Here is a 24200-nt window from a genome sequence, read left to right as displayed (position 1 = left end):
CTGTGCAAAAGCTTTGAAGTTTCATTAGGTCCCATTTGTTTATTTTTGTTTTTCTTTCCATTTCTCTGGGAGGTGGGTCAAAAAGGATCTTGCTGTTATTTGTGTCATAGAGTGTTCTGCCTATATTTTCCTCTAAGAGTTTGATAGTTTCTGGCCTTGCATTTAGGTCTTTAATCCATTTTGAGCTTATTATTGTGTATGGTGTTAGGGAGTGATCTAATCTCATACTTTTATATGTACCTGTCCAGTTTTCCCAGCACCACTTATTGAAGAGGCTGTCCTTTCTCCACTGTACATTCCTGCCTCCTTTATCAAAGATAAGGTGACCATATGTGCGTGGGTTTATCTCTGGGATTTCTATCCTGTTCCATTGATCTATATTTCTGTTTTTGTGCCAGTACCATACTGTCTTGATTACTGTAGCTTTGTAGTATAGTCTGAAGTCAGGGAGCCTGATTCCTCCAGCTCCGTTTTTCTTTCTCAAGATTGCTTTGGCTATTGGGGGTCTTTTGTGTTTCCAAACAAATTGTGAAATTTTTTGTTCTAGTTCTGTGAAAAATGCCATTGGTAGTTTGATAGGGATTGCATTGAATCTGTAGATTGCTTTGGGTAGTAGAGCCATTTTCACAATGTTGATTCTTCCAATCCAAGAACATGGTATATCTCTCCATCTATTTGTATCATCTTTAATTTCTTTCATCAGTGTCTTATAGTTTTCTGCATAGAGGTCTTTTGTCTCCTTAGGTAGGTTTATTCCTAGATATTTTATTCTGTTTGTTGTGGTGGTAAATGGGAGTGTTTTCTTCATTTCACTTTCAGATTTTTCATCATTAGTGTATAGGAATGCCAGAGATTTCTGTGCATTAATTTTGTATCCTGCTACTTTACCAAATTCATTGATTAGCTCTAGTAGTTTTCTGGTAGCATCTTTAGGATTCTCTATGTATAGTATCATGTCATCTGCAAACAGTGACAGCTTTACTTCTTCTTTTCCGACTTGGATTCCTTTTATTTCCTTTTCTGCTCTGATTGCTGTGGCTAAAACTTCGAAAATTATGTTGAGTAAGAGTGGTGAGAGTGGGCAACCTTGTCTTGTTCCTGATCTTAGTAGAAATGCTTTCAGTTTTTCACCATTGAGGATGATGTTGGCTGTGGGTTTGTCATATATGGCCTTTATTATGTTGAGGAAAGTTCCCTCCTGCCTACTTTCTGGAGGGTTTTTATCATAAATGGATGTTGAATTTTGTCGAAAGCTTTCTCTGCATCTATTGAGATGACCATATGGTTTTTCTCCTTCAATTTGTTAATATGGTGTATCCCATTGATTGATTTGCATATATTGAAGAATCCTTGCATTCCTGGAATAAACCCCACTGGTTCATGGTGTATGATCCTTTTAATGTGCTATTGGATTCTGTTTGCTAGTATTTTGTTGAGGATTTTTGCATCTATGTTCATCAGTGATATTGGCCTGTAGTTTTCTTTCTTTGTGACATCCTTGTCTGGTTTTGGTATCAGGGTGATAGTGGCCTCACAGAATGAGTTTGGGAGTGTTCCTCCCTCTGCTATAGTTTGGAAGAGTTTGAGAAGGATAGGTGTTAGCTCTTCTCTAAATGTTTGATAGAATTCGCCTGTGAAGCCATCTGGTTCTGGGCTTTTGTTTGTTGAAATTTTTTTTTTTTTTTCTTTGCAGTACGCAGGCCTCTTACTGCTGTGGCCTCTCCCATTGCGGAGCACAGGCTCCGGATGCGCAGGCTCAGTGGCCACGCCTCACAGGCATAGCCGCTCCGCGGCATGTGGGATCCTTCCAGACGGGGGCACGAATCCGTGTCCCTTGCATCGGCAGGTGGACTCTCAACCACTGGGCCACCAGGGAAGCCAAGTTGGAAGATTATTAATCACAGTTTCAATTTCAGTGCTTGTGATTGGTCTGTTCATATTTTCTATTTCTTCCTGATTCAGTCTTGGCAGGTTGTGCATTTCTAAGAATTTGTCCATTTCTTCCAGGTTGTGCATTTTATTGGCATAGAGTTGCTTGTAGTAACCTCTCATGATCTTTTGTATTTCTGTAGTGGCAGTTGTTACTTCTCCTTTTTCATTTCTAATTCTATTGATTTGAGTCTTCTCCCTTTTTTTCTTGATGAGTCTGGCTAATGGTTTATCAATTTTGTTTTTCTTCTCAAAGAACCAGCTTTTAATTTTATTGATCTTTGCTATCGTTTCCTTCAATTGTTTTTCATTTATTTCTGATCTGATCTTTATGATTTCTTTCCTTCTGTTAACTTTGGGGTTTTTTTGTTCTTCTTTCTCTAATTGCTTTAGGTGCAAGTTTAGGTTGTTTATTTGAGATGTTTCCTGCTTCTTAAAGTAGGATTGTATTGCTATAAACTTCCCTCTTAGAACTGCTTTTGCTGCATCCCATAGATTTTGGGTCATCGTGTCTCCATCGTCATTTGTTTCTAGGTATTTTTTTGTTTCCTCTTTGATTTCTTCAGTGATCACTTCATTATTAAGTAGTGTATTGTTTAGCCTCCATGTGTTTATATTTTTTACAGATCTTTCCCTGTAATTGATATCTAGTCTCATAGCGTTGTGGTCGGAAAAGATACTTGATACAATTTCAATTTTCTTAAATTTACCAAGGCTTGATTTGTGACCCAACATATGATCTATCCTGGAGAATGTTCCATGAGCACTTTAGGAAAATGTGTATTCTGTTGTTTTTGGATGGAATGTCCGATAAATATCAATTAAGTCCATCTTGTTTAATGTATCATTTAAAGCTTGTGTTTCCTTATTTATTTTCATTTTGGATGATCTGTCCATTGGTGAAAGTGGGGTCTTAAAGTCCCCTACTATGAATTTGTTACTGTCGATTTCCCCTTTTATGGCTGTTAGTATTTGCCGTATGTATTGAGGTGCTCCTATGTTGGATGAATAAATATTTACAATTGTTATATCTTCTTCTTGGATCGATCCCTTGATCATTATGCAGTGTCCTTCTTTGTCTCTTCTAATAGTCTTTAAAGTCTATTTTGTCTGATATGAGAATTGCTACTCCAGCTTTCTTTTGGTTTCCATTTGCATGGAATATCTTTTTCCATACCCTCACTTTCAGTCTGTATGTGTCTTTAGGTCTGAAGTGGGTCTCTTGTAGACAGCATATATATGGGTCTTATTTTTGTATCCATTCAGCCAGTCTGTGTCTTTTGGTGGGAGCATTTAATCCATTTACATTTAAGGTAATTATCGATATGTATGTTCCTATTCCCATTTTCTTAATTGTTTTGGGTTTGTTATTGTAGGTCTTTCCCTTCTCTTGTGTTTCTTGCCTAGAGAAGTTCCTTTAGCATTTGTTGTAAAGCTGGTTTGGTGGTGCTGAACTCTCTCAGCTTTTGCTTGTCTGCAAAGGTTTTAATTTCTCCATCAAATCTGAATGAGATCCTTGCTGGGTAGAGTAATCTTGGTTGTAGGGTTTTCCCCTTCATCACTTTAAATATGTCCTGCCAGTCCCTTCTGACTTGCAGAGTTTCTGCTGAAAGATCAGCTCTTAACCTTATGGGGATTCCCTTGTGTGTTATTTGTTGTTTTTCCCTTGCTGCTTTTAATATGTTTTCTTTGTATTTAATTTTTGACAGTTTGATTAATATGTGTCTTGGCGTGTTTCTCCTTGGGTTTATCCTGTATGGGACTCTCTGTGCTTCCTAGACTTGATTAACTATTTCCTTTCCCATATTAGAGAAGTTTTCAACTATAATCTCTTCAAATATTTTCTCAGTCCCTTTCTTTTTCTCTTCTTCTTCTGGAACCCCTATAATTCGAATGTTGGTATGTTTAATGTTGTCCCAGAGTTCTCTGAGATTGTCCTCAGTTCTTTTTATTCTTTTTTCTTTATTCTGCTCTGCAGTAGTTATTTCCACTATTTTATCTTCCAGGTCACTTATCTGTTCTTCTGCCTCAGTTATTCTGCTATTGATCCTATCTAGAGTATTTTTAATTTCATTTATTGTGTTGCTCATCGTTGCTTGTTTCATCTTTAGTTCTTCTATGTCCTTGTTAAATGCTTCTTGCATTTTCTCTATTCTATTTCCAAGATTTTGGATCATCTTTACTATCATTATTCTGAATTCTTTTTCAGGTAGACTGCCTGTTTCCTCTTCATTTGTTAGGTCTGGTGGGTTTTTACCTTGCTCCTTCATCTGCTGTGTTTCTCTGTCTTCTCATTTTGCTTAACTTACTGTGTTTGGGGTCTCCTTTTCACAGGCTGCAAGTTCCTAGTTCCCATTGTTTTTGGTGTCTGTCTCCAGTGGCTACAGTTGGTTCAGTGGGTTGTGTAGGCTTCCTGTTGGAGGGAACTGGTGCCTGTGTTCTGGTGGATGAGGCTGGATCTTGTCTTTCTGGTGGGCAGGTCCACGTCTGGTGGTGTGTTTTGGGGTGTCTGTGGACTTATTATGATTTTAGGCAGCCTCTCTGCTAATGGGTGGGGTTGTGTTCCTGTCTTGCTAGTTGTTTGGCATAGGGTGTCCAGCACTGTAGCTTGCTGGTCGTTGAGTGAAGCTGGGTGCTGGTGTTGAGATGGAGATCTCTGAGAGATTTTTGCCGTTTGATATTATGTGGAGCTGGGAGGTCTCTTGTGGACCAGTGTCCTGAAGTTGGCTCTCCCACCTTAAAAAATAATTATTAAGAAAAAAAATTTTTTGAAAAGAAAAAAAAAACGGACGGACAGAACCCTAGGAGAAATGGTGAAAGCAAAGCTATACAGACAAAATCTCACACAGAAGCATACACATACACACTCACAAAAAGAGGAAAAGGGGAAAAAATCATAAATCTTGCTCTCAAAGTCCAGCTCCTCAATTTGGGATGATTCGTTGTCTATTCATGTATTCCACAGATGCAGGGTACATCAAGTTGATTGTGGAGCTTTAATCCGCTGCTTCTGAGGCTGCTGGGAGACATTTCCCTTTCTCTTCTTTGTTCTCACAGCTCCCGGGGTCCAGCTTTGGACTTGGCCCCGCCTCTGCATGTAGGTCGCCGGAGGGCGTCTGTTCTTCGCTCAGAGAGGATGGGGTTAAAGCAGCAGCTGCTTCGGGGGCTCTGGCTCACTCAGGCCGGTGGGCGGAGGGGTTCGGATGCGGGGTGAGCCTGCGGCGGCAGAGGCCGTTGTGACGTTGCACCAGCCTGAGGCGCGCCGTGTGTTCTCCCGGGGAAGTGGTCCCTGGATCATGGTGCCCTGGCAGTGGCGGGCTGCACAGGCTCCCCGCAAGAGGGGTGTGCATAGTGACCTGTGCTCGCACACAGGCTTCTTGGTGGCGGCAGCAGCAGCCTTAGCATCTCATGCTCGTGTCTGGGGTCCGCGCTGTTAGCCGCGGCTTGCGCCCGTCTTTGGAGCTCCTTTAAGCAGCGCTCTTAATCCCCTCTCTTCGCGCCCCAGGAAACAAAGAGGGAAGAAAATGTCTCTTGCCTCTTCGGCAAGTCTAGACTTTTCCCTGGACTCCCTCCCGGCTAGCCATGGTGCACTAACCCCCTGCAGGCTGTGTTCACGCCGCCAACCCCAGTCCTCTCTCTGCGCTCTGATGGAAGCCCGAGCCTCAGCTCCCAGCCCCGCCCGCCCCGGCGGGTGAGCAGACAAGCCTCTCGGGCTGGTGAGTGCCCGTCGGCACCAATCCTCTGTGCGGGAATCTGTCCGCTTTGTCCTTCGCACGCCTGTGGCTGCACTCTCCTCCGCGGCTCCGAAGCGTCCCCACTCCGCCACCTGCAGTCTCCGCTCGCGAAGGGGCTTCCTAGCATGTGGAATCCTTTCCTGCTTCACAGCTCCCTCCCGCTGGTGCAGGTCCCGTCCCTATTCTTTTGTCTCTGTTTATTGTTTTTTCTTTTGCCCTACCCAGGTACGTGGGGAGTTTCTTGCCTTTTGAGAGGTTTGAGGTCTTCTGCCAGCGTTCAGTAGGTGTTCTGTATGAGTTGTTCTACGTGTAGATGTATTTCTGGTGTGTAATGGAATATCACTCAGCCGTGAAATCAATGTCGTAAGGCCAGTAGCAGCATAATGAGTGGATTTAAGTATGATGATTCCGGCCCGCCGTCTGCTCGACTGTCACGGCTCCGGCCGCCGGGGCCCCTCCAGAGCCGGCAGCCTCAGTGAGGTCGCCCTCCCCTCGGGCTCTGGGGCAGTTCCGTGACGGCGGAGGGAAGAGACCCCGAGCCAGGAGTTCCAGCTCTGCGGAAACTCGGGCCTGTGGATACTTCTGAGATGGCTTTGGCATCTATCTGCTGGTTCCCTCTCTGAAATGTGTAGGGCAGTATCTCTTAAACTTTTTGAATCATTGGCATCTTTAAAAATGAAATGAAAACTAGGAACAATGTCCCTTAAAAAAAAGAGAAAAAATATATGCATAATCTCAGGGAGCTCAGGGACCCCCTAAAGATTCTAGGATAAGCATGAATTTCAGGTTTGGAATCCTCACTTTTAGGACATGCTATCTTTTGCAGTGATTTCATGACAGATTGGAAAGCGTTGGCATACCTGACCACTCCTCTTACCTGCTTCCCACCTTTTCTTAAAATGGAGCAGGAGTAAGTGGGAGTCGTCCCCAGGAGCCACATTCCTGACATCGCATCATCAGAACTTGGCTTGTTGGGCCAGATTCTTCTACCTCCGTTGCAGTTCCACAGCAGTGGTCATTGTCACCGAGAAGAATTGCGGCAGTAATTTGCCCTCCTGTCTCCACAAGTCACCCCCTCTCCCATACCTTTTCCTTTACCTGGAGAGTCAACCAGTCTGGCTTTATTACATGTTTCCCTAAGTCCCCAGACATTCTTAGGAAAGACCTTTCCACGGATGGCTATAAAGCCTAGGAACGGTAATTACAGGGACATTATGGGTTAGAAATTTGGTCATAGGTGAAGGTCTTCCTATGAGTGGAGTCCGCTGGGAGGAAATAAGCTCTTGGGCATAGAATGGCAAATACATGTCATAGTTTTCTCAGAATAGCTAAATACTTTGTAAAAGTAAAATTTGATCAAGTAACTAGTTTGCTTAAATCTCTTTCATGGTTCCCCTTACCTCTTACAGAAAAGCCCAAAGTCCATAATAGGGTATAAGAGGCCTTTTGCAATGTTGCCCTGCTTCTCACCTCCAGCCCTTCTGAGGTTCTTGCACCCCCTTATTAACTTTTTCTACTTTTTTGAATGTGTCATGTTCTCCTTGCCCCAGACCTCTGCAGGCACAAGGATCCTCTGCCTGAAAGCTCCTCCTTATCTCCTCAGTTAACCCCACACTTTAGGTCACAGCTTCTACATGTAACTTCCTCTAATCTGACTGTTCCCCAATTCTCGGACTGGATCAGATGCCCTAGCAATGTGCTCTCAAACGCCTTGGATTTTTCTTTTTTTTTAATTTTTATTTATTTATATTTTTTGTGTTACATGGGCCTCTCACTGTTGTGGCCTCTCCCGTTGCGGAGCACAGGCTCCGGACGCACAGGTTCAGCAGCCATGGCTCACGGGCCCAGCCGCTCCGCGGCATGTGGGATCCTCCTGGACTGGGGCACGAACCCGTGTCCCCTGCATCGGCAGGCGGACTCTCAACCACTGCGCCACCAGGGAAGCCCCGGATTTTTCTTTTTTTATCATAGCACTTAATTTCATTTCTTAGGTGATACCTAGTTCCTCCTCTACCAAGATCCAATCCTCTTCACACCTCCCATGTTTCCACCTACTGTGGCCTGTCTCAGCCTACATCACGTACAGTACCAGTGAAAACAGTTCCATCATCAGATAAGTTCGGGGAGCATTGTATCGCCTCTTGGAGGACCACAACACACACTAGCTCATCAAAGGCTCTGGGAAGTCCTGCATAAAGAAGTACGATTTCCCAAATCCTAAGTTTATTTGGCTGTGGGACAATTTTCCCATAATATCTACCAACATCTTGAGGAAGAGTTTGGGAAATATTGACCCAGACATACCAAAAGGCATAAAACTATTTTTATAACCTTAGAATAAAAATCGATGGGCCAGGTCTTCCTGGGTGGTGCAGTGGTTGAGAATCCGCCTGCCAATGCAGAGGACACAGGTTCGAGCCCTGGTCCGGGAAGATCCCACATGCCGCAGACCAACTAAGCTCTTGCGCCACAACTACTGAGCCTGCACTCTAGAGCCCGTGAGCCACAACTACTGAGCGCGCGTGCCACAAGTACTGAAGCCCGCGTGCCTAGAGCCCGTGCTCCACAACAGGAGAAGCCATTGCAATGAGAAGCCTGAAAACCCAACGGAGCCAAAAATAAATTAAATAATTAATTAAAAAAAAGAAAATAGATTGGCCCATCGATTTTGTGTGTGTGTGTGGCTGCTTTGGGTCTTCGTTGCTGTGTGCAGGCTTTCTCTAGTTGCGGCGAACGGGGGCTACTTTTCGTTGAAGTGCGCGGGCTTCTCATTGCAATGGCTTCTCCTGTTGTAGAGCACGGGCTCTAGGCATGCGGGCTTCAGTAGTTGTGGCACGCGGGCTTCAGTAGTTGTGGCACGCGGGCTCTAGAGCGCAGGCTCAGTAGTTGTGATGCAAGGGCTTAGTTGCTCCGTGGCATGTGGGATCTTCGTGGACCAAGCCTCGAACCTGTGTCCCCTGCATTGGCAGGTGGATTCTCAACCACTGCACCACCAGAAAAGGGCGGCCAATCTCTCTTGCAAAAAGTCCTTCTATTTACCTAGCAGACACTGTTTTCTCCTATTACAAGGAAACTGGGTTTTCTCGGCCCGAATTTCTTAAAATTACATTTGGGGCTGAATAAACAAATACAAATTACTTTCTTTTCCTGGAGCACAATCATAAAACATTTTTCTTGAAGAATAATGTCTCACCATGGAGACTGTCAATTTAACCTGTTATTTTACTGGCTGTTTCTGATTTACCTACCTCCCTACCTCTAGATGGTTCATCTATATAATTGGCTACTACTGGTTAGAGATAATAAATTCATCTTTCGAGAAACTCTACCAAAACACTTCTTTTAAAGATGTGCTGTCTCATGCCCATCATGTCTAGTGTTATGGGTTGAGCTGTGTACCCCTCCCCACAGATATGTTGGGGTCCTAAACTCTGGTACCTCAGGATGTGACCTTATTTAGAGATAGTCTTTACACAGACAATAAAGTTAAAATAAGGTAAAATTAGTGTGAAACCTAATCCAATATTGCTGATGTCCTTCTAAACAGGGGATATTTGGACCCACACATGCATGCAGGGAGAATGCTATGTGAACAGGTGGCCATCTACGAGTCAAGCAGAGAGGCCTGGAACAGATCCTTCCCTAACAACTCTCGGAAGGAACCAGTCCTGTTGACACTTTCATTTAGGACTCCTAGCCTCCTCCCCGCCGCCCCCCAGGGTTGTGGTACTTTGTTCTAGCAGCCCTAGCAAAATAATATATCTAGTGATTACAAGTGAGGTCTGTGTTACACCCCCTCTAAAATGTTTTTCTGGTCCCTAACTTCGATGTTTTGCATGGTGGTCTCTAATACTGATTGCTGGTGTTTATTGGGTGCTGTGGCAGCACTGCTCTAAGAGTTTCACATGTAGTAATTTGTTTAATCCTCACAAAACCTGTGAGGTTGATGCTGTTGTTATTCCCATCTTATGGGTGAGAACATAAAGGGATAGAGAAGGTCAGTAATTACTCAAGGTGACACAAGTTAGCAAATAGCAGATCCTGGATTTGGGTTGGTACTCTGGGTTTTGAGTGCGTATATATAATTCCTACACTATGCTGCTTATGAGTGTAGCCAAGTGGGGGCTTTATAAAATATACAGGAAGGATTCAGCAGAAAGAGGGGCAGGAAGAGAGTGAAAATTACTCATAGGTTTTGTGGATTGGAGGGTTGAACCAGGAAGAAGGCGTCTGCTTGCTGCTCTCTGGCGCCCCCTGCCGACAGGGGGGAGAGACAAGGTGGTCTGAACAGGAAATGCAAAGTTGCTGGGAAGGCATTCCTGGGGCTGTTGGAGGTGGGGTGGGATTGACAGGAATCCCCACCCACCCTACGTGGGGGAGCGCCGTTATTGGAGGCGCTCTCGGAGGGAGACTGGCTGGTAAACCCGGAAAGGGGTGCTTGTAGTTCCAGCCGGAGGGCCTCTGAGGGACTTCCCAGGATCCTCCCTACGCAGTCCTCTCACGTGTGACCCCTTGGCCACACCCTGCCGCTCTCAGAGGCGTGGGCTTCTGCTACTGGTTGAAAAGAAGTCAGGCCTCTCGGCTTGGCGTGGATTTCCTTCCCGGGATAGGCCTTAGCCCCTCCCCTTTCTCCCAGGCCCAAAATGGATCTCTGGATTTGGGAGCTGCAGCTACAGTTCCTTCAGCTTCAGAATTCTGAGCAGCACGGACTGCGCCTCAGCCACGGATAGGACTCCTTAGAACATGAGCCTGTCAGGGCTGGGAGTCATCCTCAGGAATCCCTGCCTCTCTCGTTTTAAGGTAAGAACTGGCATTTCAAGTTGTTAGATGGTGTAGTGGGTGCTGTCCGTACCTCCCAGGTCCAGGTGATGTGTACCTGGCCCAGTTTCTTGTGTATTGGCTGTTTAGCTGCCCTAGTCTGCAGAGATTGCTCTGGCCACGGGGTGCCCCTCAACCCGGAGGTTATTTCCCTCTTCCCGCCCCCGCTCCCATAAGCTCCCAGCCTGTAGGCACTAACTGGCAGATAAGCGGGTAGAGAAGGTCAGCGCCCTTGCTCCCAGGTGGAACCAACTCTGGTGCAATTTATGCTCCCGGTGGGATGCGGCTGAAGCTCTCGCGGAGACCACATTCTTGCTTAGCTTTCTTCCTCTACTCTGCTTCCCTCACTTCCTTTTTCCTGAGAGCAGTCCCTCAAAAAATTACTTATGCTAGAGTCAAGTCTTAGGCTCTGCTTTTAGGGCATCTGACATAAGACAGAATACTTGCTGAATAAATTAACGAAGACCCAAGATCTTCTTTGGGGGAGTAAGAACTGACAGTGCATTTGCTTCAGCTTTGGCCGCTTGTACGTACATTTAGGGGGTAATTTAGGCAAAGAATCAACTTTATAGGTTTACAATTAGGATTATCTAATTGAGGTGGATAAATACAGATTTTTCTGGTGCTAGATATTTTATTATGAAGTTGTTTTGAAAAGCCTAGTAGGACTGTACGATTTAAAACGAGTTCTTTAGCTTTGAGGACCTTGATTTGTTCTGTCTCAGTTTGGAGCTGCAATAGCCAGTAATGGATTCAGTTGCACAATTGGTCATTTTCCCTGAAATTATATTCTTTTCTATACTCCTTGAGGGACAGGGTCTATTTCATCTTGCTCATCTTTGCGTTGCTGTCTGGCACAAAATATTGTGAATTGTAATGTTCAGTATCTTTGGATTTAATGAATCAGCTCCCATAAAAATATTTTTCTTGATAATAAGTTTAGAAGATTTGATCTATTATTTTGGGGGATTTTTGTTAACTTTTGGGGGTAACTTTATCCATGAGAATCATATCTATGCTTTTAAAAAATTGTGGAATGCATTCAACATGGTAATTTAAATATTTGCTGTGAAGAACTTGAGTTGCTTCTTCTTATCTATGATCATTTCTGTGATTTGCAAAGGCACATACCTCCCCAACCCCAGAATTTTACAGAAAACAACCAATCACAAATTTTGAGGTGCAGATAGCTTGCTTTATTTTGTTGTTACTATCTCAAGGAGGTCCAACAATTATAACTAACAATTGAATTTAAACCTGCATGAAAAGAACTACATCAAATTGATATTTTGGGCAGTTAGTAATATTTTGTTGTTTTTAATTTAACGACAGCTTTATTTTGTTGTTGTTGTTCTTTATTTTTTGCTGTGGCTCGTTGCTTAGTTGCCCCGGTTTCTCTGGTGTAATTTAAATTTAGAGCTACCACACGAAGGCGTTGGCTGCACCCCGGGACCTCCAAGAGTTGGCACTGCTCTGGCATAGGAACGCATGAACAGCTTGGTTAAATGAGGGGATGGCCAGGTGATGTTGCTTTTCCAAGCTACCCAGGCACTCTCTATGGTCAGAGACAGTGTGAAATGAGCGAACAAAGTGTTGGCCGTTGCACTTTGCTCTGGTAATATTTAAGTCATGATCATTTTGAGTGTGACATCATCAGAGAAAATGTAAGACGTTAAAGTGTTGCTTACAGGAGGGTAAATGCAAACATCACCAATGCCTTACATTTCTGATTCAGTAAGTATTGGTGCACATATCAGGTGACGTGCACAGCATCATGTCGGTGGATAGGACATCTTCAATGGGGAATTTCTCGACCCACTGAGGCATACTTAGACATCAACATTATGTTGAGGCACAAAGATTGATTAAGTGTTGAGCAGGGTATTCGTTCCATAAGAAACTTTCTCCTACCAACAGTTAGTTTCAACAGTTACATTGTAAAATGTCATAAAATAAATGGTACAAAACTTTATAACCGTTAATTCGGCTATATACAGTATGTACATGTCACTAGAAAATGTATAATCTTCTTAGGTCAACAATTAAGAAAAGATTGAAATGCATATTTTTGAACTTCGACTCATTTAGGTTGATACAAAACTACATTTTTTTTAAGTATTTACAGATCAGAAAGATTAGTCTATGTGAATCGTTCAGGAAAGGTTAAGAATGTCTGAATATGAGAGCACAGGCCCTCTTAAATGGATCGAATATTTATATTCACAGTAGCAGAGTCAGATCCAAATTCATTCTCTAAGCTCAGGGTATAAAGTCCACCATCTTGTTTCTGTACATCCATGATGATCAGAGTTGTCAGGTCATCTGTGTTTTCAGTATGGAATCTCCCTTGCTGTTCTTGATTTTGAATTTTTCTTCCACCATGGGACCATGTTATTTCCGGGGTAGGCTCACCCGTAAAAGCGCAGGCTACTGTTAAAACTTTGCCCTCGTCAATGCTGATGTCAGAGGGAAGAGCTTCAATTTTAGGTGGAATTCCTTTATGGAACAACAAACAACAAGAAAAAAGTTTTAGGATCACTGAAAATATAACAATTTGCTTTCTACTGAATTGTATGTACTAAGGACTCTACCATGCTACTAGGCTTGTCTACCTCTACCAGTAATTTGATTGCTCACCTCTTAGGCCTGCTTTAAGCATCCTACTAGTTGAGCTTTCCAGTTGTGTCATACTAGATTTTCCCATAAAACTGCTGGAACTCATTTCTACAAAAGACTCTTGCATGGAGGACATGCTTTGGGCAGACATGCTTGCAAATTTCATTTCGGTCATGCTGCTAGCACTGCTGCTGCTGAAACTGCTGAAGGAGGCCTCCTGCTTAGAGGCAGACATTTGGACTGACTGAGATGAGAAGCTTCCTTGCAAGCTCGTGTCACCACTTGTCCTCAATACTACCTCTTTGGGAGGTTCTTCAACTAGAGCTGTGGAGCATAGCAGATACACAGTGAACACCAATGACATCTGGTTAATTGGTGACATCTGACACTGACTTACAGAAATGGAACACTTAGACACACACACAGAAATGCAACCCAAACAATTTGCTGTGGAAGCACAAGCAAATACATACATACAGTTGTCAAGAGCTAGCTCAGTGTCTCCCAGAAACGAATCCTTATATTTCTATCGTTACATTACATGCAGGTGCTAGAATCACTAGGAGAAAAATGATTAGTCATACAGAAAATAATTTTTATATTGTGCATTCTGAAAATACATGTAATAGGACAGTTGGTAGCTTTGCTTTGAAAGTTAACTTATCCATGTTCCTGTCTCGCTGTAAAGAAACGTTGACCGTTAAGAATGAATTCACACAGGAGGCCTGTGTCTCTTACACACGGAACTTAATGAGGCTCCAGAGAGTTTGCTGGGCTCAGAAGACAAAAGCAAAAAACAAACAAAAAAACTCAGATAACGGCCTTAAGCAAGTAAGGAAAATGGTAAAGATATACTTACGAAGGACCGTTAAGGAAGCAGTAGCTGAACACTGGCCATGGAAATTTTTGGCCTTAATTGTGTATTTCCCACTGTCACTTACTGAGGCCTTTCGGATTTCAAGGGAATATACATTTCTGGAGCGACTTACGCTGATATTTGAAGAAACAGAAATCTAAAAAGAAGAGAAAAAAAGGGTTTCTTTGAGCTCTTCAGGAGTAGATGGAGTATTTAAAGCTTTCTTCAGTAATATATTCATAACTCAACTTACTGGCAGGTTGTTTTTAAACCATTCGATTTCAGGCGATGGCTCACCACTGATTTCACAAGAAAAGAGAACATTTTGTCCTTCGTTAACATTTTGAGATCTGGGCTGGGAGATGAAGGCTGGAGCATCTGAGAGTTCTTTGCTCAGGGTCAGATCATACTGACACTTGATGATTCCTTGGCTGGTTTTGCCAATGCAGGTGAGGATCCCTTCATCTTTGTGACCAGCCTGCTTGATGGTCAGTGTCTGGTCACTGCCTGAGACGCCATATCTGTACTCCTCGGAGTTACTGAGCTCTACCCCATTCAATACCCATTTCACATCAGTGGCACCAGCAATGTTGGCTTTTAAAGTCACTTTCTGACCATCAGGTATACTCATCTGAGTAGAATATGCTTTAATCTCAGCATGAGTTCTGATTTCTTCTGATGCCTGTGATGTTTTAGTGATTTCCTCATGGACAATGGATTTTTCCAGGGAGGTCGCTTCTGATTTCTTGACTTTTTCGGAAATCAGAACTGTTGAAGCTTCCTCCTCGAGGGCCAGCTTCTCTGGAGATTTCACCTCTGACATCTTGATTTCTTCAGAAATTAGGGCTTTTTTGGAAATTTCCTCTTGGACAGCTGCCTTCTTCTGGGATGTACTTTTGGAGGTCTTTTGTGTCGATACTTTCTGTATCTCAGTGTCTTTTACAGCTGAAAAAGAAAGCTCTATAAGGCAAACTGAAGTGGAAAGAGGCCCCACCCTCTTCTCTTGTGGATTCTGTAAGTGAATAATATACGAAGAAAAAATATTAACTTAACGCATGCAGTGTAGGTAATACCTAACTCTTTCTCAGTCCCAATCTTGGAAAGTTGTCATGCATGACTTTGGTGATCAGTGTAATGATTATTTAAACTAAACTAAACAGAAGAATGATTTTTATGACTTAAGGGGAAAAAAAGTTTTGAAAAGAATAGTTGAAGGATTTAGGAGATGGGTGGATTTAGGAGATTTTGAGTAATTAAAACAATTGAATTATGTTTTAGAAGACTGAGATGAAAGCAAACTAATTTTAATTGGGAAAACCGATACATTTCTTTCATTAACTTTCCACTGCTTTGGAAAATTAGCAAGAGTGAAGCTTTAGGGAAGAAGTGCCATTTTGTATAATCACCTGACTTTATTCTTAAATGTTCCTGGGAGCAGGAATCTTACATAATCTCTATGGAATCTTATATAACACCACATACAATTAGACACTTAATAAATATAAAAGTATATGCTAACTTCAAATATGTGTATTTGTACATTTGTGTACAAATGGTATTCTGTAACTTGGTAAAGCAGTTTTATTTTAATACTTTGTGTGTGTGTGTGTGTGTAAGGAATAGTGTTTAGAAATGTTTCCTTCATATTGTTTTCTGAAAATTATTGGTAAGAATAAAAGCCAACCTACCTTTTATTGTTAATTTGCAGCTAGAGGACACAGATCCAGCTGAATTTGTTATTGTACAAGTATAAAGTCCACCGTCAGAAGTATCAGTGTTATGAATTTCTAGGAAGAATCCTCCTTTGTCTTCAGAGAGTTTATATTTACCTCCTTGTGTTATAGCCTGTAGAATGCACGTGATTTGAGTTTTAAAAAGTGATTTAATTTTAAACTTTCTTTGGGAGATGGGGAAGAGGGAAGAGGTTAGTTTTTTTAGAAGATAAGTTTAAGGATCATTTAAAAACTGGTTACCTTTCCATCCTTTGTCCAGATGACAGTTGGCTGGGGTTCTCCAGTAGCTTTAACTGCAAATTTAGTGACACTGTCTGAAGAAATAGTTGTATCCTGCAGCCCAGTAACAATTACTGGTTTTGTGGAAACTGGTTCAGGAGCTTTTGGTTCAGTTTTCTTGGCTTCTGTTGGCTCAGCAGTTTTTGGAGCCGCTTTCTTGGTTTCTGTTGGCTCAGCAGTTTTCGGAGCCGCTTTCTTGGTTTCTGTTGACACAGCAGTTTTCTGAGCTGCTTTCTTGGTTTCTGATATGCTTGAAACTTCCTCATGGATATTCTTAAAGGCTTGTCCCACAAATTGGAAGTTAGTTTTGGAAGTTCCACCTTCACCAGAAATCTCACAAATGTATTCTCCACAATCAGATTCAGTGAGGTTATGGATTTTGAGCTCATAGGTACCATCTGCCGAATAATGAAACTGGAAATGCCCATTTTCCTTCAGTTTCTTACCATCTTTATACCAGGCGACCTCTTTTGCACACAGTACAGTACTTTCGACCACACAGGTCAGCTTTGCTATATCTTTAGAAGCTTCTGCTTTCAAGGACTGAATTATCTTGGGTGGGGCAGTGACTGGCAGCTGCTGAACCTTTTCTGTTGGTGTGGGTTTTATCTCTGTGGGTGATACAGCTTTTGGGTGAGAAGTCACCGGTTCTGGGGATTTCACTTGTTTTGGAGACTTGACTCCTTCTGGGGATTTTACCCGAGGCTCTGGGGATTTGACTTTCGGTGGTGATGTCAGAGCCTTTTCAGTAACCCTGGCCTTTTGAATGGTCAGAGTAAACTGTGCCTCTTGCTTCCCTTCGCTGTTCTCTACCACCACGCTGTAGTTGCCCTCATCCGAAGCCTGGACTGAAGAGATCTCAAAGGTCGATTTGTACTTTGCGGTGGTCACTTGGTGGCGGGCGGAAGTGCTTATGACTTGTCCCCTACGCAGCCATGTCACAGTCGGTACCGGCTCACCATCTGTATCGCAAGAAAACCTTGCAGAGTCGCCTTCATACACCGTTATGGACCTTGGCTTCGTGAGAATTCTTGCTGCCAAAGTCGTCTTGATCTTCCTGTGTGTGGATTTTTCTTCCAGCGACTTTTCTTCGACTGCAGCACTTTTCATTTCTGCAGATGCGTGGTGTTCATATGATGAGAGACTTTCCCTTGTCTCTGTCATCTGTGATTTCATTTCCCTGACGGAAGAGGAAGCTTCCATCTCAGATGTTTTCTTAAATGATGAAACCGCATATGCCTCTGTTCTCGTCAGCTCAGGGAAAACGGATCGGGGGACCTCTTCGTCTCTGCGCTGGGAAGCATAGGTGGTGTAATCCCCTCCCGTGACGTCCAAGGTTGCATAGTCAGAAGCCTCACCTTTGTAGTTGGTGCACACGGCACGGTATGTTCCGCCGTCATCAATATGACAGTCCAGAATTTCCAGGGTCAGAACCCCACTGGTGTTGGTGTAATGAATCTTACTGCTCTCTTGGAGTTCTACACCGTTGTGGTACCATTTGACCTCGGCAGTTGGCTTAGACTGAACATTTAAGATAAAACGTGTATTTTGGCCGCACGGTACCCTGTGGGAGCGCATCCTCAGTGTGATTCGAGGCATGTGGTCCAGCGTAAAAGGCTGCTGACTCAAAACCTCATACTTCCTTTCTGATGTCTTCTGAGTTTTTAAAGCAGCTTTCATGGACTCGTACCTGGAAAAGATATCAAATCTTGCCGACCTCTCAAATCTTGACAGTGAACGCTCACTAGACACAGGGCTGGGGGAACGTGGGCGAGTCCTCTCTGGGGTAGGAGACCTTCTTTCTACGTCCTCTTCATCTTCATATTCCTCAGCTGGCTGTGGCCGCGGCCGGATCAGCTCGGATACTGGCCTCATCAACTCGATGTAGGTCGGAGACAGGGAGCGCCGGCGTCTCAGCAGCCTGGACACCGAGGAGGAAGTGTCTCTCTGAGCGTGTTTGGAGATCTCATATTCTTCCTCAATTTCCGTTATTTCAGTCACTTCTCTCTGGCGTCTTGATTTCCTTCTAGATTTTTCTTCCTTCGCCATGTGGTCCAGCTCGCTTTTGTATTCCGAGAGGCGCTGGGTGGTGGTGACTGGACGCAGCAGCTCTTGGTCCTCTCTCTCGGCCATGATCCTCTGCCGCTGCCTGGGCTGCCTGTGCCAGGTGCGGGCGTGCCGCTCCCGCAGCTCTGCGTAACTCGTGCTCGTCTCCGCCTTCGTTGGGATGTGATACGTTGAGTATCTGAAGCCTTTTCTTGCTTCCTCCACCTTGACGTGAGCTTGTGGGGAAGGGTAACGCAGACTCGAAAGCTCAAAACGTGGAGGGCTCCGGCTTGGGGGTGAGGCTGAAAAACCCAGTTCCAGCTCTTCTTCAAGACGCAGCCTCTCTTCCTCTGTTCTCTTCATTGCCAGGTAGTCGTCAATGGGCAGGAGTAATTCTTCATCCGAGATGTCACCGAGAGAACGTCTCCTGGGTCTGTAATAAAAGTAATAATCAGGAGAAGGTGTACGCCGGCGGGCTGGTCTCACCATTTCAAGGTCGTCTTGGGACAGTTTGGGAATCCTCCACTTGGGTCTGTATTGATCGGTGATGCGTGGAAGAGGCATCACGTAGAACTGTTCCCATCTTGAAAGGCGGATGCGCTTGGGTCTTTTCTGTACAACTCTGTCCATCTTCCCAGGCATTTCAAATTGATCGCGTATCTTTTTGTACCATTTCATGTCAGACATGGGCACGAACTGCTTAATGTGTTGGTCTTCTTCTATGGCAGCCGGTTTGTACTTGCGTGGCTCTGGTACTTCGTAAGGCATGCGGAGTTTTCTCTCCTCCTTCTTTTCTTCTGTCTCAAGTCGGTATTCCCCTTTTACAGTCTTGGTGCTGACGGCTGGTTTGTAAAGGGTGGCAGCTTCTCTCAGTGCCTCCTGGGCGACCTGTGTCAGTGGCACAGTCTCAGTTCCGGAAAGAATTTCAGCCATTCTCAGCGTCTTGTCAATTTGCCTCTGTACGTGTCGTTCGCGCTCCTCCTTAGTCTTGAACTCCTGTTTGACGTACCTCAGGCGTTCCACTTGTAGGTGGGCCTGGCAGCTGGTGGATCCAGCAGTGTTTGTGGCTGTGACTCTGTAGTAACCCGTGTCTTCAGGCAACGTATCCCTGATATGAAGAGCGTAATAATCCAAGCCTTCGTGGATAATTTCAGTGTTAGGCCCGAGGGACAGTGGCTGACCGTCTTTCTCCCATTTTAATGTTGGCGGGGGGATGCCAGACACCCTGATCTCAAAGCAGACACTTTGGCCTTCTTGGCATTCTGTGTTTGCCGGTAGCCGTTTGAACATGGGTCTTAGGGTCGTACCTGTTGGAGGTGGGTGTGGGGTCACAGTCAGCTTTGCTTTGCAGCTGTCTTCACCGTATTTGTTTCTTGCAACAACAGTGTATTCGGCAGCATCATCCGTAGTTACACTGTTGATGGTTAATTGGTAAAGACCCTTGTCGGACTCAAATGTGTACTTCCTATCATCATCACCTGGTTTGATTTTCTGACCTGATTTATACCATGTAACTCGAGGCTCTGGGTGGACAGTTATAGTTACTCCAAACCGGACATTTTCACCCACATAAACTGTCCTGTTATAGAGAGGCAGCGTGAATTCTGGTGGCCTTTCCAGGAGTCTCATGGTATCTGTTCTGCGCTTAAGTTTCTTTATGGTTCTACGGCAGTAATAGTCGTAAACTTCTCTCACACCTTTAACAAACAGCTCTGCGTAAGAACTGTCTTCCCCGTAGTCGTTGACTACTTTGCATCTGTAGGTACCGTCATCGAATTTGGTAATGTCTTTGACATACATGGTGGCCACTCCATCGTCATAGGTGATTTCATATTTCTCACTGTTCTCCAGCTGTCTGACACCAAAGTACCAAGTCACTTGGGTAGACTGATCGTAATTTTCAATTCTGCATACATATTTGACATATCCTCCTTCTTCGACGACTGCATGCATTATCTGTCCGGAAACTGGGCCGATTTCAATGGATGCCACTTTAACTTTAGCAATGCTCACTCCCTTCTGAGATCGAATTGCACCACCACAGGAGATCCTGGCTGCAGACACAACCAAGTTGAGGTCTTTCTTGATCAGGGTGTGGTAGTAACGTCGGTGTTTCAATGTCCTGATCACTTTAGTACTGACTCTTTCTATCTTCTGCTTCAGCCATGGGTGCTGGAGAGCCTCAGATGCTGTCATGCGAGATTTTCTCTCTTTCACTAACAGCCGGTCAACAAAGTCCATGGCTTCAGTGCTGATCTCTTGGAATGCTTCTTCATCAAAGGTATATTCAGCATTCATGATGTTCTCAATTACCTGTTGGTTAGTTTCAGCCAGGAATGGATTGATACCACTCAACAGCACATACACGAGTGTTCCGAGTGACCACATGTCTGTGGCTGTGCTGACAACATTATGCTGGTGGACTTCAGGTGCATAGTATTCAGGGGCAGTGAACAGAAGCCTAAAGTTGTCCCCTGGCTTCAGCTGATGGGCCTGACCGAATTCTATGATTTTAATGGTGGAGCTCCTTCTTGTTTGGTAAATGATATTTTCTGGTCTAATGTCAAAGTGTCCAATATTATGACTGTGTAAGAACTCAAGTGCTTCACAGACCTGGCGAACATAGCTTACAATTTCTCTCTCATTAAGTTCAAAAGCACTTGTGTTAATGCGTTCAAATATGTCAAGTCCTGATATGAACTCAAAGATCATAACTAATTCTTCCATGCTTTCAAATGATTCATGGAGGTATAAGATATTTCGGTGCCTAGCGATGTTTAGAATGGAAATTTCTTTCTTTACCAAAACCTGATCAGTCCCTTTGACTTTAACAAATTTGGCCATGTATGTCTTCTTTGAGGATGTTTCAACACAACGGTGGACAATTCCAAACTGACCACGCCCAAGATCTTCAGCAATCATATATTTCTCATAGAGTTCCTTGGTTGAAGAGTGAGATGCTTTGGTCATAGAAACTTCCCGGGTTTCATCAACCTCTTCATCATAGTTCATGGCTCTGGTCTTATCTTCTTTGGTTATGGTTGGTTCTGAAGGCTCAGAAGGCTTGCTTAGGCCAAATTTATTTTCTGCTATTATACGGAACTGGTAACTTGTTTTTCCAAATAAGTTGATCACGGTATAGTGTGTTTCTCGGGCCTGTCCTACGCGGATCCATCTTTCTGCAGTGGTCGCACATTTTTCAACAATGTAGTTGGTGATTTTGCTGCCACCATCAGAAGCTGGCTCAGTCCATGTTAAGTTGACAGAATCTCGTGAGACGTCACTAACTTTGACTCCTCTGGGTGGGTCGGGAACATCGGCCACATCCAGTTCAACTGTCTTCTGATCAATTCCAAACCTGTTTTTAGCACAGACCACATAGAAACCAGCATCTTTTCTCTCCACTCCATTGGGGAAAACAAGTGACGTGAAAGATCTTGTGACAATAACTTGGTAGTGGCCATTGTTGTTGATGAGATCTTGCCCTTTCTGCCAGGTGATCACTGGGTCTGGTTTGCCACTGAATGGGATCTTGATGCTGATTACCTCACCTCGGAGAGCGTGGACTGCTCCCATGCCTTCAAGATTTTTAGGCAAGTGTATCTTGGCTGGAACTGTATCAGAATAAAAGAAGGAAGAATATAATTTAGCAATACCCAACACTATTTAAGAGCACCCCCCCCAATTAATAATATGTAATCTAGCACCAAAATGGTGTTTGCTGATTTGTTTTTACCTTCTACTTCCAAGGAGGCAGTGCCAGACACAGACCCTCCTTGGTTGGTAGCTCTGACTTGGTAAACTGTGGCATCATCATCTGTGACGCTTGCAATGATGAGCTGGTGGTAGCCACCCTTAAACTCTTGAATCCTGTACTTTAATCCATCTGCGATGATTTCTTTGCCTTGTCTGTACCATTTCACAATTGGTTTTGGATGACCAGTCACTTTGCAGACCAAAGTAGCATTGCTCTGATATCTGACATTTAGATTTCTCAGTTCCTCTTTAAAGTGTGGGGCCTGAATTGGGACATCAGATTTGGGAATGACAGGTTCTGATATTTCACTCCATTCGCTTTCCCCACCTAGGTTTTCACATTTCACACGGAACTCATATTCAAGACCTTCAATAAGGTTTTGCACTGAAAAGACGGTTTCTCGAATTTCATCTGTTGTCACAGCAATCCACTTGTTCTGCTTCTTCTCACGCTTCTCAAGGTAGTAATTTCTAATCTTTGCACCCCCATCACTGGCAGGTGGCTTCCAGGCCACAACACAAGAATCTTTTGTGACAGCAGCAATAGTTGGTTTGCCAGGAGCACCTGGCTTTTCTGTTTAAAACAAAAAGCATTTGACTCATGGGGTGAAACAAACAGCTTTATGAAGAGCTTATTTTATAAAAAATAAAATGTTATGAACCCAAAGTTCTATTAAGAATAACTAATCCAGAAAAATGAAATTGGTTACTTTATGCTGAGAAACTTACTGAAACACAAAGTTCCTTTTTAGAGAAGAAGGGGATAGGGTATACATGTGCCCTTTTAGATAAGCAAAAATTCAATTTAAGTGAGATAAAAGGCACTTGTACTTTAGCTGAATCTTTGCTATCTCCTTTCAAAAGTTATTTCTGTTTAAAAAAAAAGTTTTACATACAGATGGAATTTTGCCATAGGAAGACTGTAGAGGTTGTACTCACCAAATGGACTCTTAATGATCACAACTGAGGAGACTTCTAGAGGGTCACTGATGCCAAACGCGTTCTGAGCCGAAACCCGGAAGTAATACCCAGCATTTTCTGTGAGGTTCACAATTCTACAGGTTGTCACTGAGATGGCTGAAGACACCAATTGCCATTCAACCCCTTCCTTGGCCTCACATTTCTCTACCACATAATTGGTGATCCAGGAGCCTCCGTCATCTGCAGGTGGTTTCCAGCTGATCACCACAGAGTTCTTCAATAGAGCTTCAATCACAATTGGTCCTGTAGGTTTGTCTGGTTTATCTGTTGGGAGAAAATACAATTGGAGTGGTTTCTGTAGTGTGTCTCCCAGGATATTTTTCTTTTTTCTTTAAAAACAACAACAACAAAAAAACCCACTGAGAATGAAAATAAAATACCTTGTATTTCCACATCAAGGATGGCATCCACCGTTCCAAGAACATTGCTGAGCTGAACTTTGTATTTCCCAGCGTGAGTCTTACGTTGGATATTCTTCATGACGAGATGAGTATACTGCTCAGTGTTTTCAATAGCAATGTTTTCTGAGTTTTGCAAAAGTTTCTGGCCATGGAACCAAGTGATGGCAGGTACTGGACGGCCAATGTATGTAACGTGAAGTCGAAGCGTTGACCCCACAGCACCGTAATACTTCTCTTTCAGTGGGTAACCGGGATGGAATTGTGGCGTTGCTTGCAGGAGAAGCTTACTACTGGATTCTACTTCTCCAACCTCATTGGTAGCTATGCAGGTATAAACGCCTTCATCTTCTTGTTCCTCGGTCATTACTGTTAGAGTATGTGTGCGTCCATCTGAAGACATTTTGTACTTGCGGCTTTGTATCAGCTCCTTACCAAATCGGTACCATTTAATGTCTGGTAGAGGCCTTCCAACAATCTGGCATGAGAGTTGAGCAGCTTCACCCAGTTTGGTGGTGACATCCTTCATTTCTTTGCGTACTCCTGGGGCCTCTCCAGCTGAAGGGTATGAAAGATAACATTAATGCATTATTGTTACTACTGAATCTATAATCCTCTGTCTTTGTATGTCAGGAATGAATTCATCCTATTGACTAATACTTTATTAGACACCATTATTTACATATGAGTCTAATTCTTAAAAAGGCTTCACAGTGACTGGAGGATCATCTGGAAAGTAGAGATTCAATGAGCACATCATCATATTATTATGTAGGGTGACTTTTTATGATCGGGAGGCATTAACAATGTATAGGGTTTTGGGGGAATATTCTCTATAAATCTGTAGATTTGCCCTTACTTAGGTTCACTGAAGCGGGGTACATTTGTTGACCCTTCAAGTCTTACTAGGAGTATTAAAAAAAAAAACCATTGTATTCAAGGGAGAAATTGCTTTAGGAATCAGCTCACTGCACCTAACAGTTCACTGCTGAGGTTGTGTGCTTGGAATGACTTCCTCTAGAAGCATCAACTGTTCCCTGTGTGTGCATATGCC

At 43.5% G+C, this 24200-nt stretch overlaps 2 protein-coding genes across 2 annotated transcripts in view; one reads left to right on the top strand and one right to left on the bottom strand.

Annotated features, from left to right (window-relative positions):
- Window positions 1–24200, top strand: part of PLEKHA3 (pleckstrin homology domain containing A3) — a 94203-nt gene that overhangs the window by 37811 nt on the left and 32192 nt on the right. The gene's annotated exons all lie outside the window — the stretch shown is intronic.
- Window positions 11661–24200, bottom strand: part of TTN (titin) — a 277521-nt gene continuing 264981 nt past the window's right edge. The window contains exons 305-314 of the mRNA XM_029224548.1: window positions 23129–23704; window positions 22707–23012; window positions 21748–22341; window positions 16158–21625; window positions 15927–16082; window positions 15642–15798; window positions 14207–14898; window positions 13957–14110; window positions 13119–13421; window positions 11661–12977 (exon numbers count right to left, since the gene is read on the bottom strand). Of these exons, the coding sequence (XP_029080381.1) occupies window positions 12679–12977; window positions 13119–13421; window positions 13957–14110; window positions 14207–14898; window positions 15642–15798; window positions 15927–16082; window positions 16158–21625; window positions 21748–22341; window positions 22707–23012; window positions 23129–23704 (8705 nt within the window). The 3' untranslated portion in view covers window positions 11661–12678. The remainder of the gene's footprint in view (window positions 12978–13118; window positions 13422–13956; window positions 14111–14206; window positions 14899–15641; window positions 15799–15926; window positions 16083–16157; window positions 21626–21747; window positions 22342–22706; window positions 23013–23128; window positions 23705–24200) is intronic.

The sequence above is a fragment of the Monodon monoceros genome, unplaced genomic scaffold, assembly GCF_005190385.1.
Source record: "Monodon monoceros isolate NGI ecotype Baffin Bay Population unplaced genomic scaffold, NGI_Narwhal_1 Super_Scaffold_16, whole genome shotgun sequence".
NCBI classification, from domain to species: domain Eukaryota; kingdom Metazoa; phylum Chordata; class Mammalia; order Artiodactyla; family Monodontidae; genus Monodon; species Monodon monoceros.
This window is presented reverse-complemented; position numbering and strand designations above follow the sequence as displayed.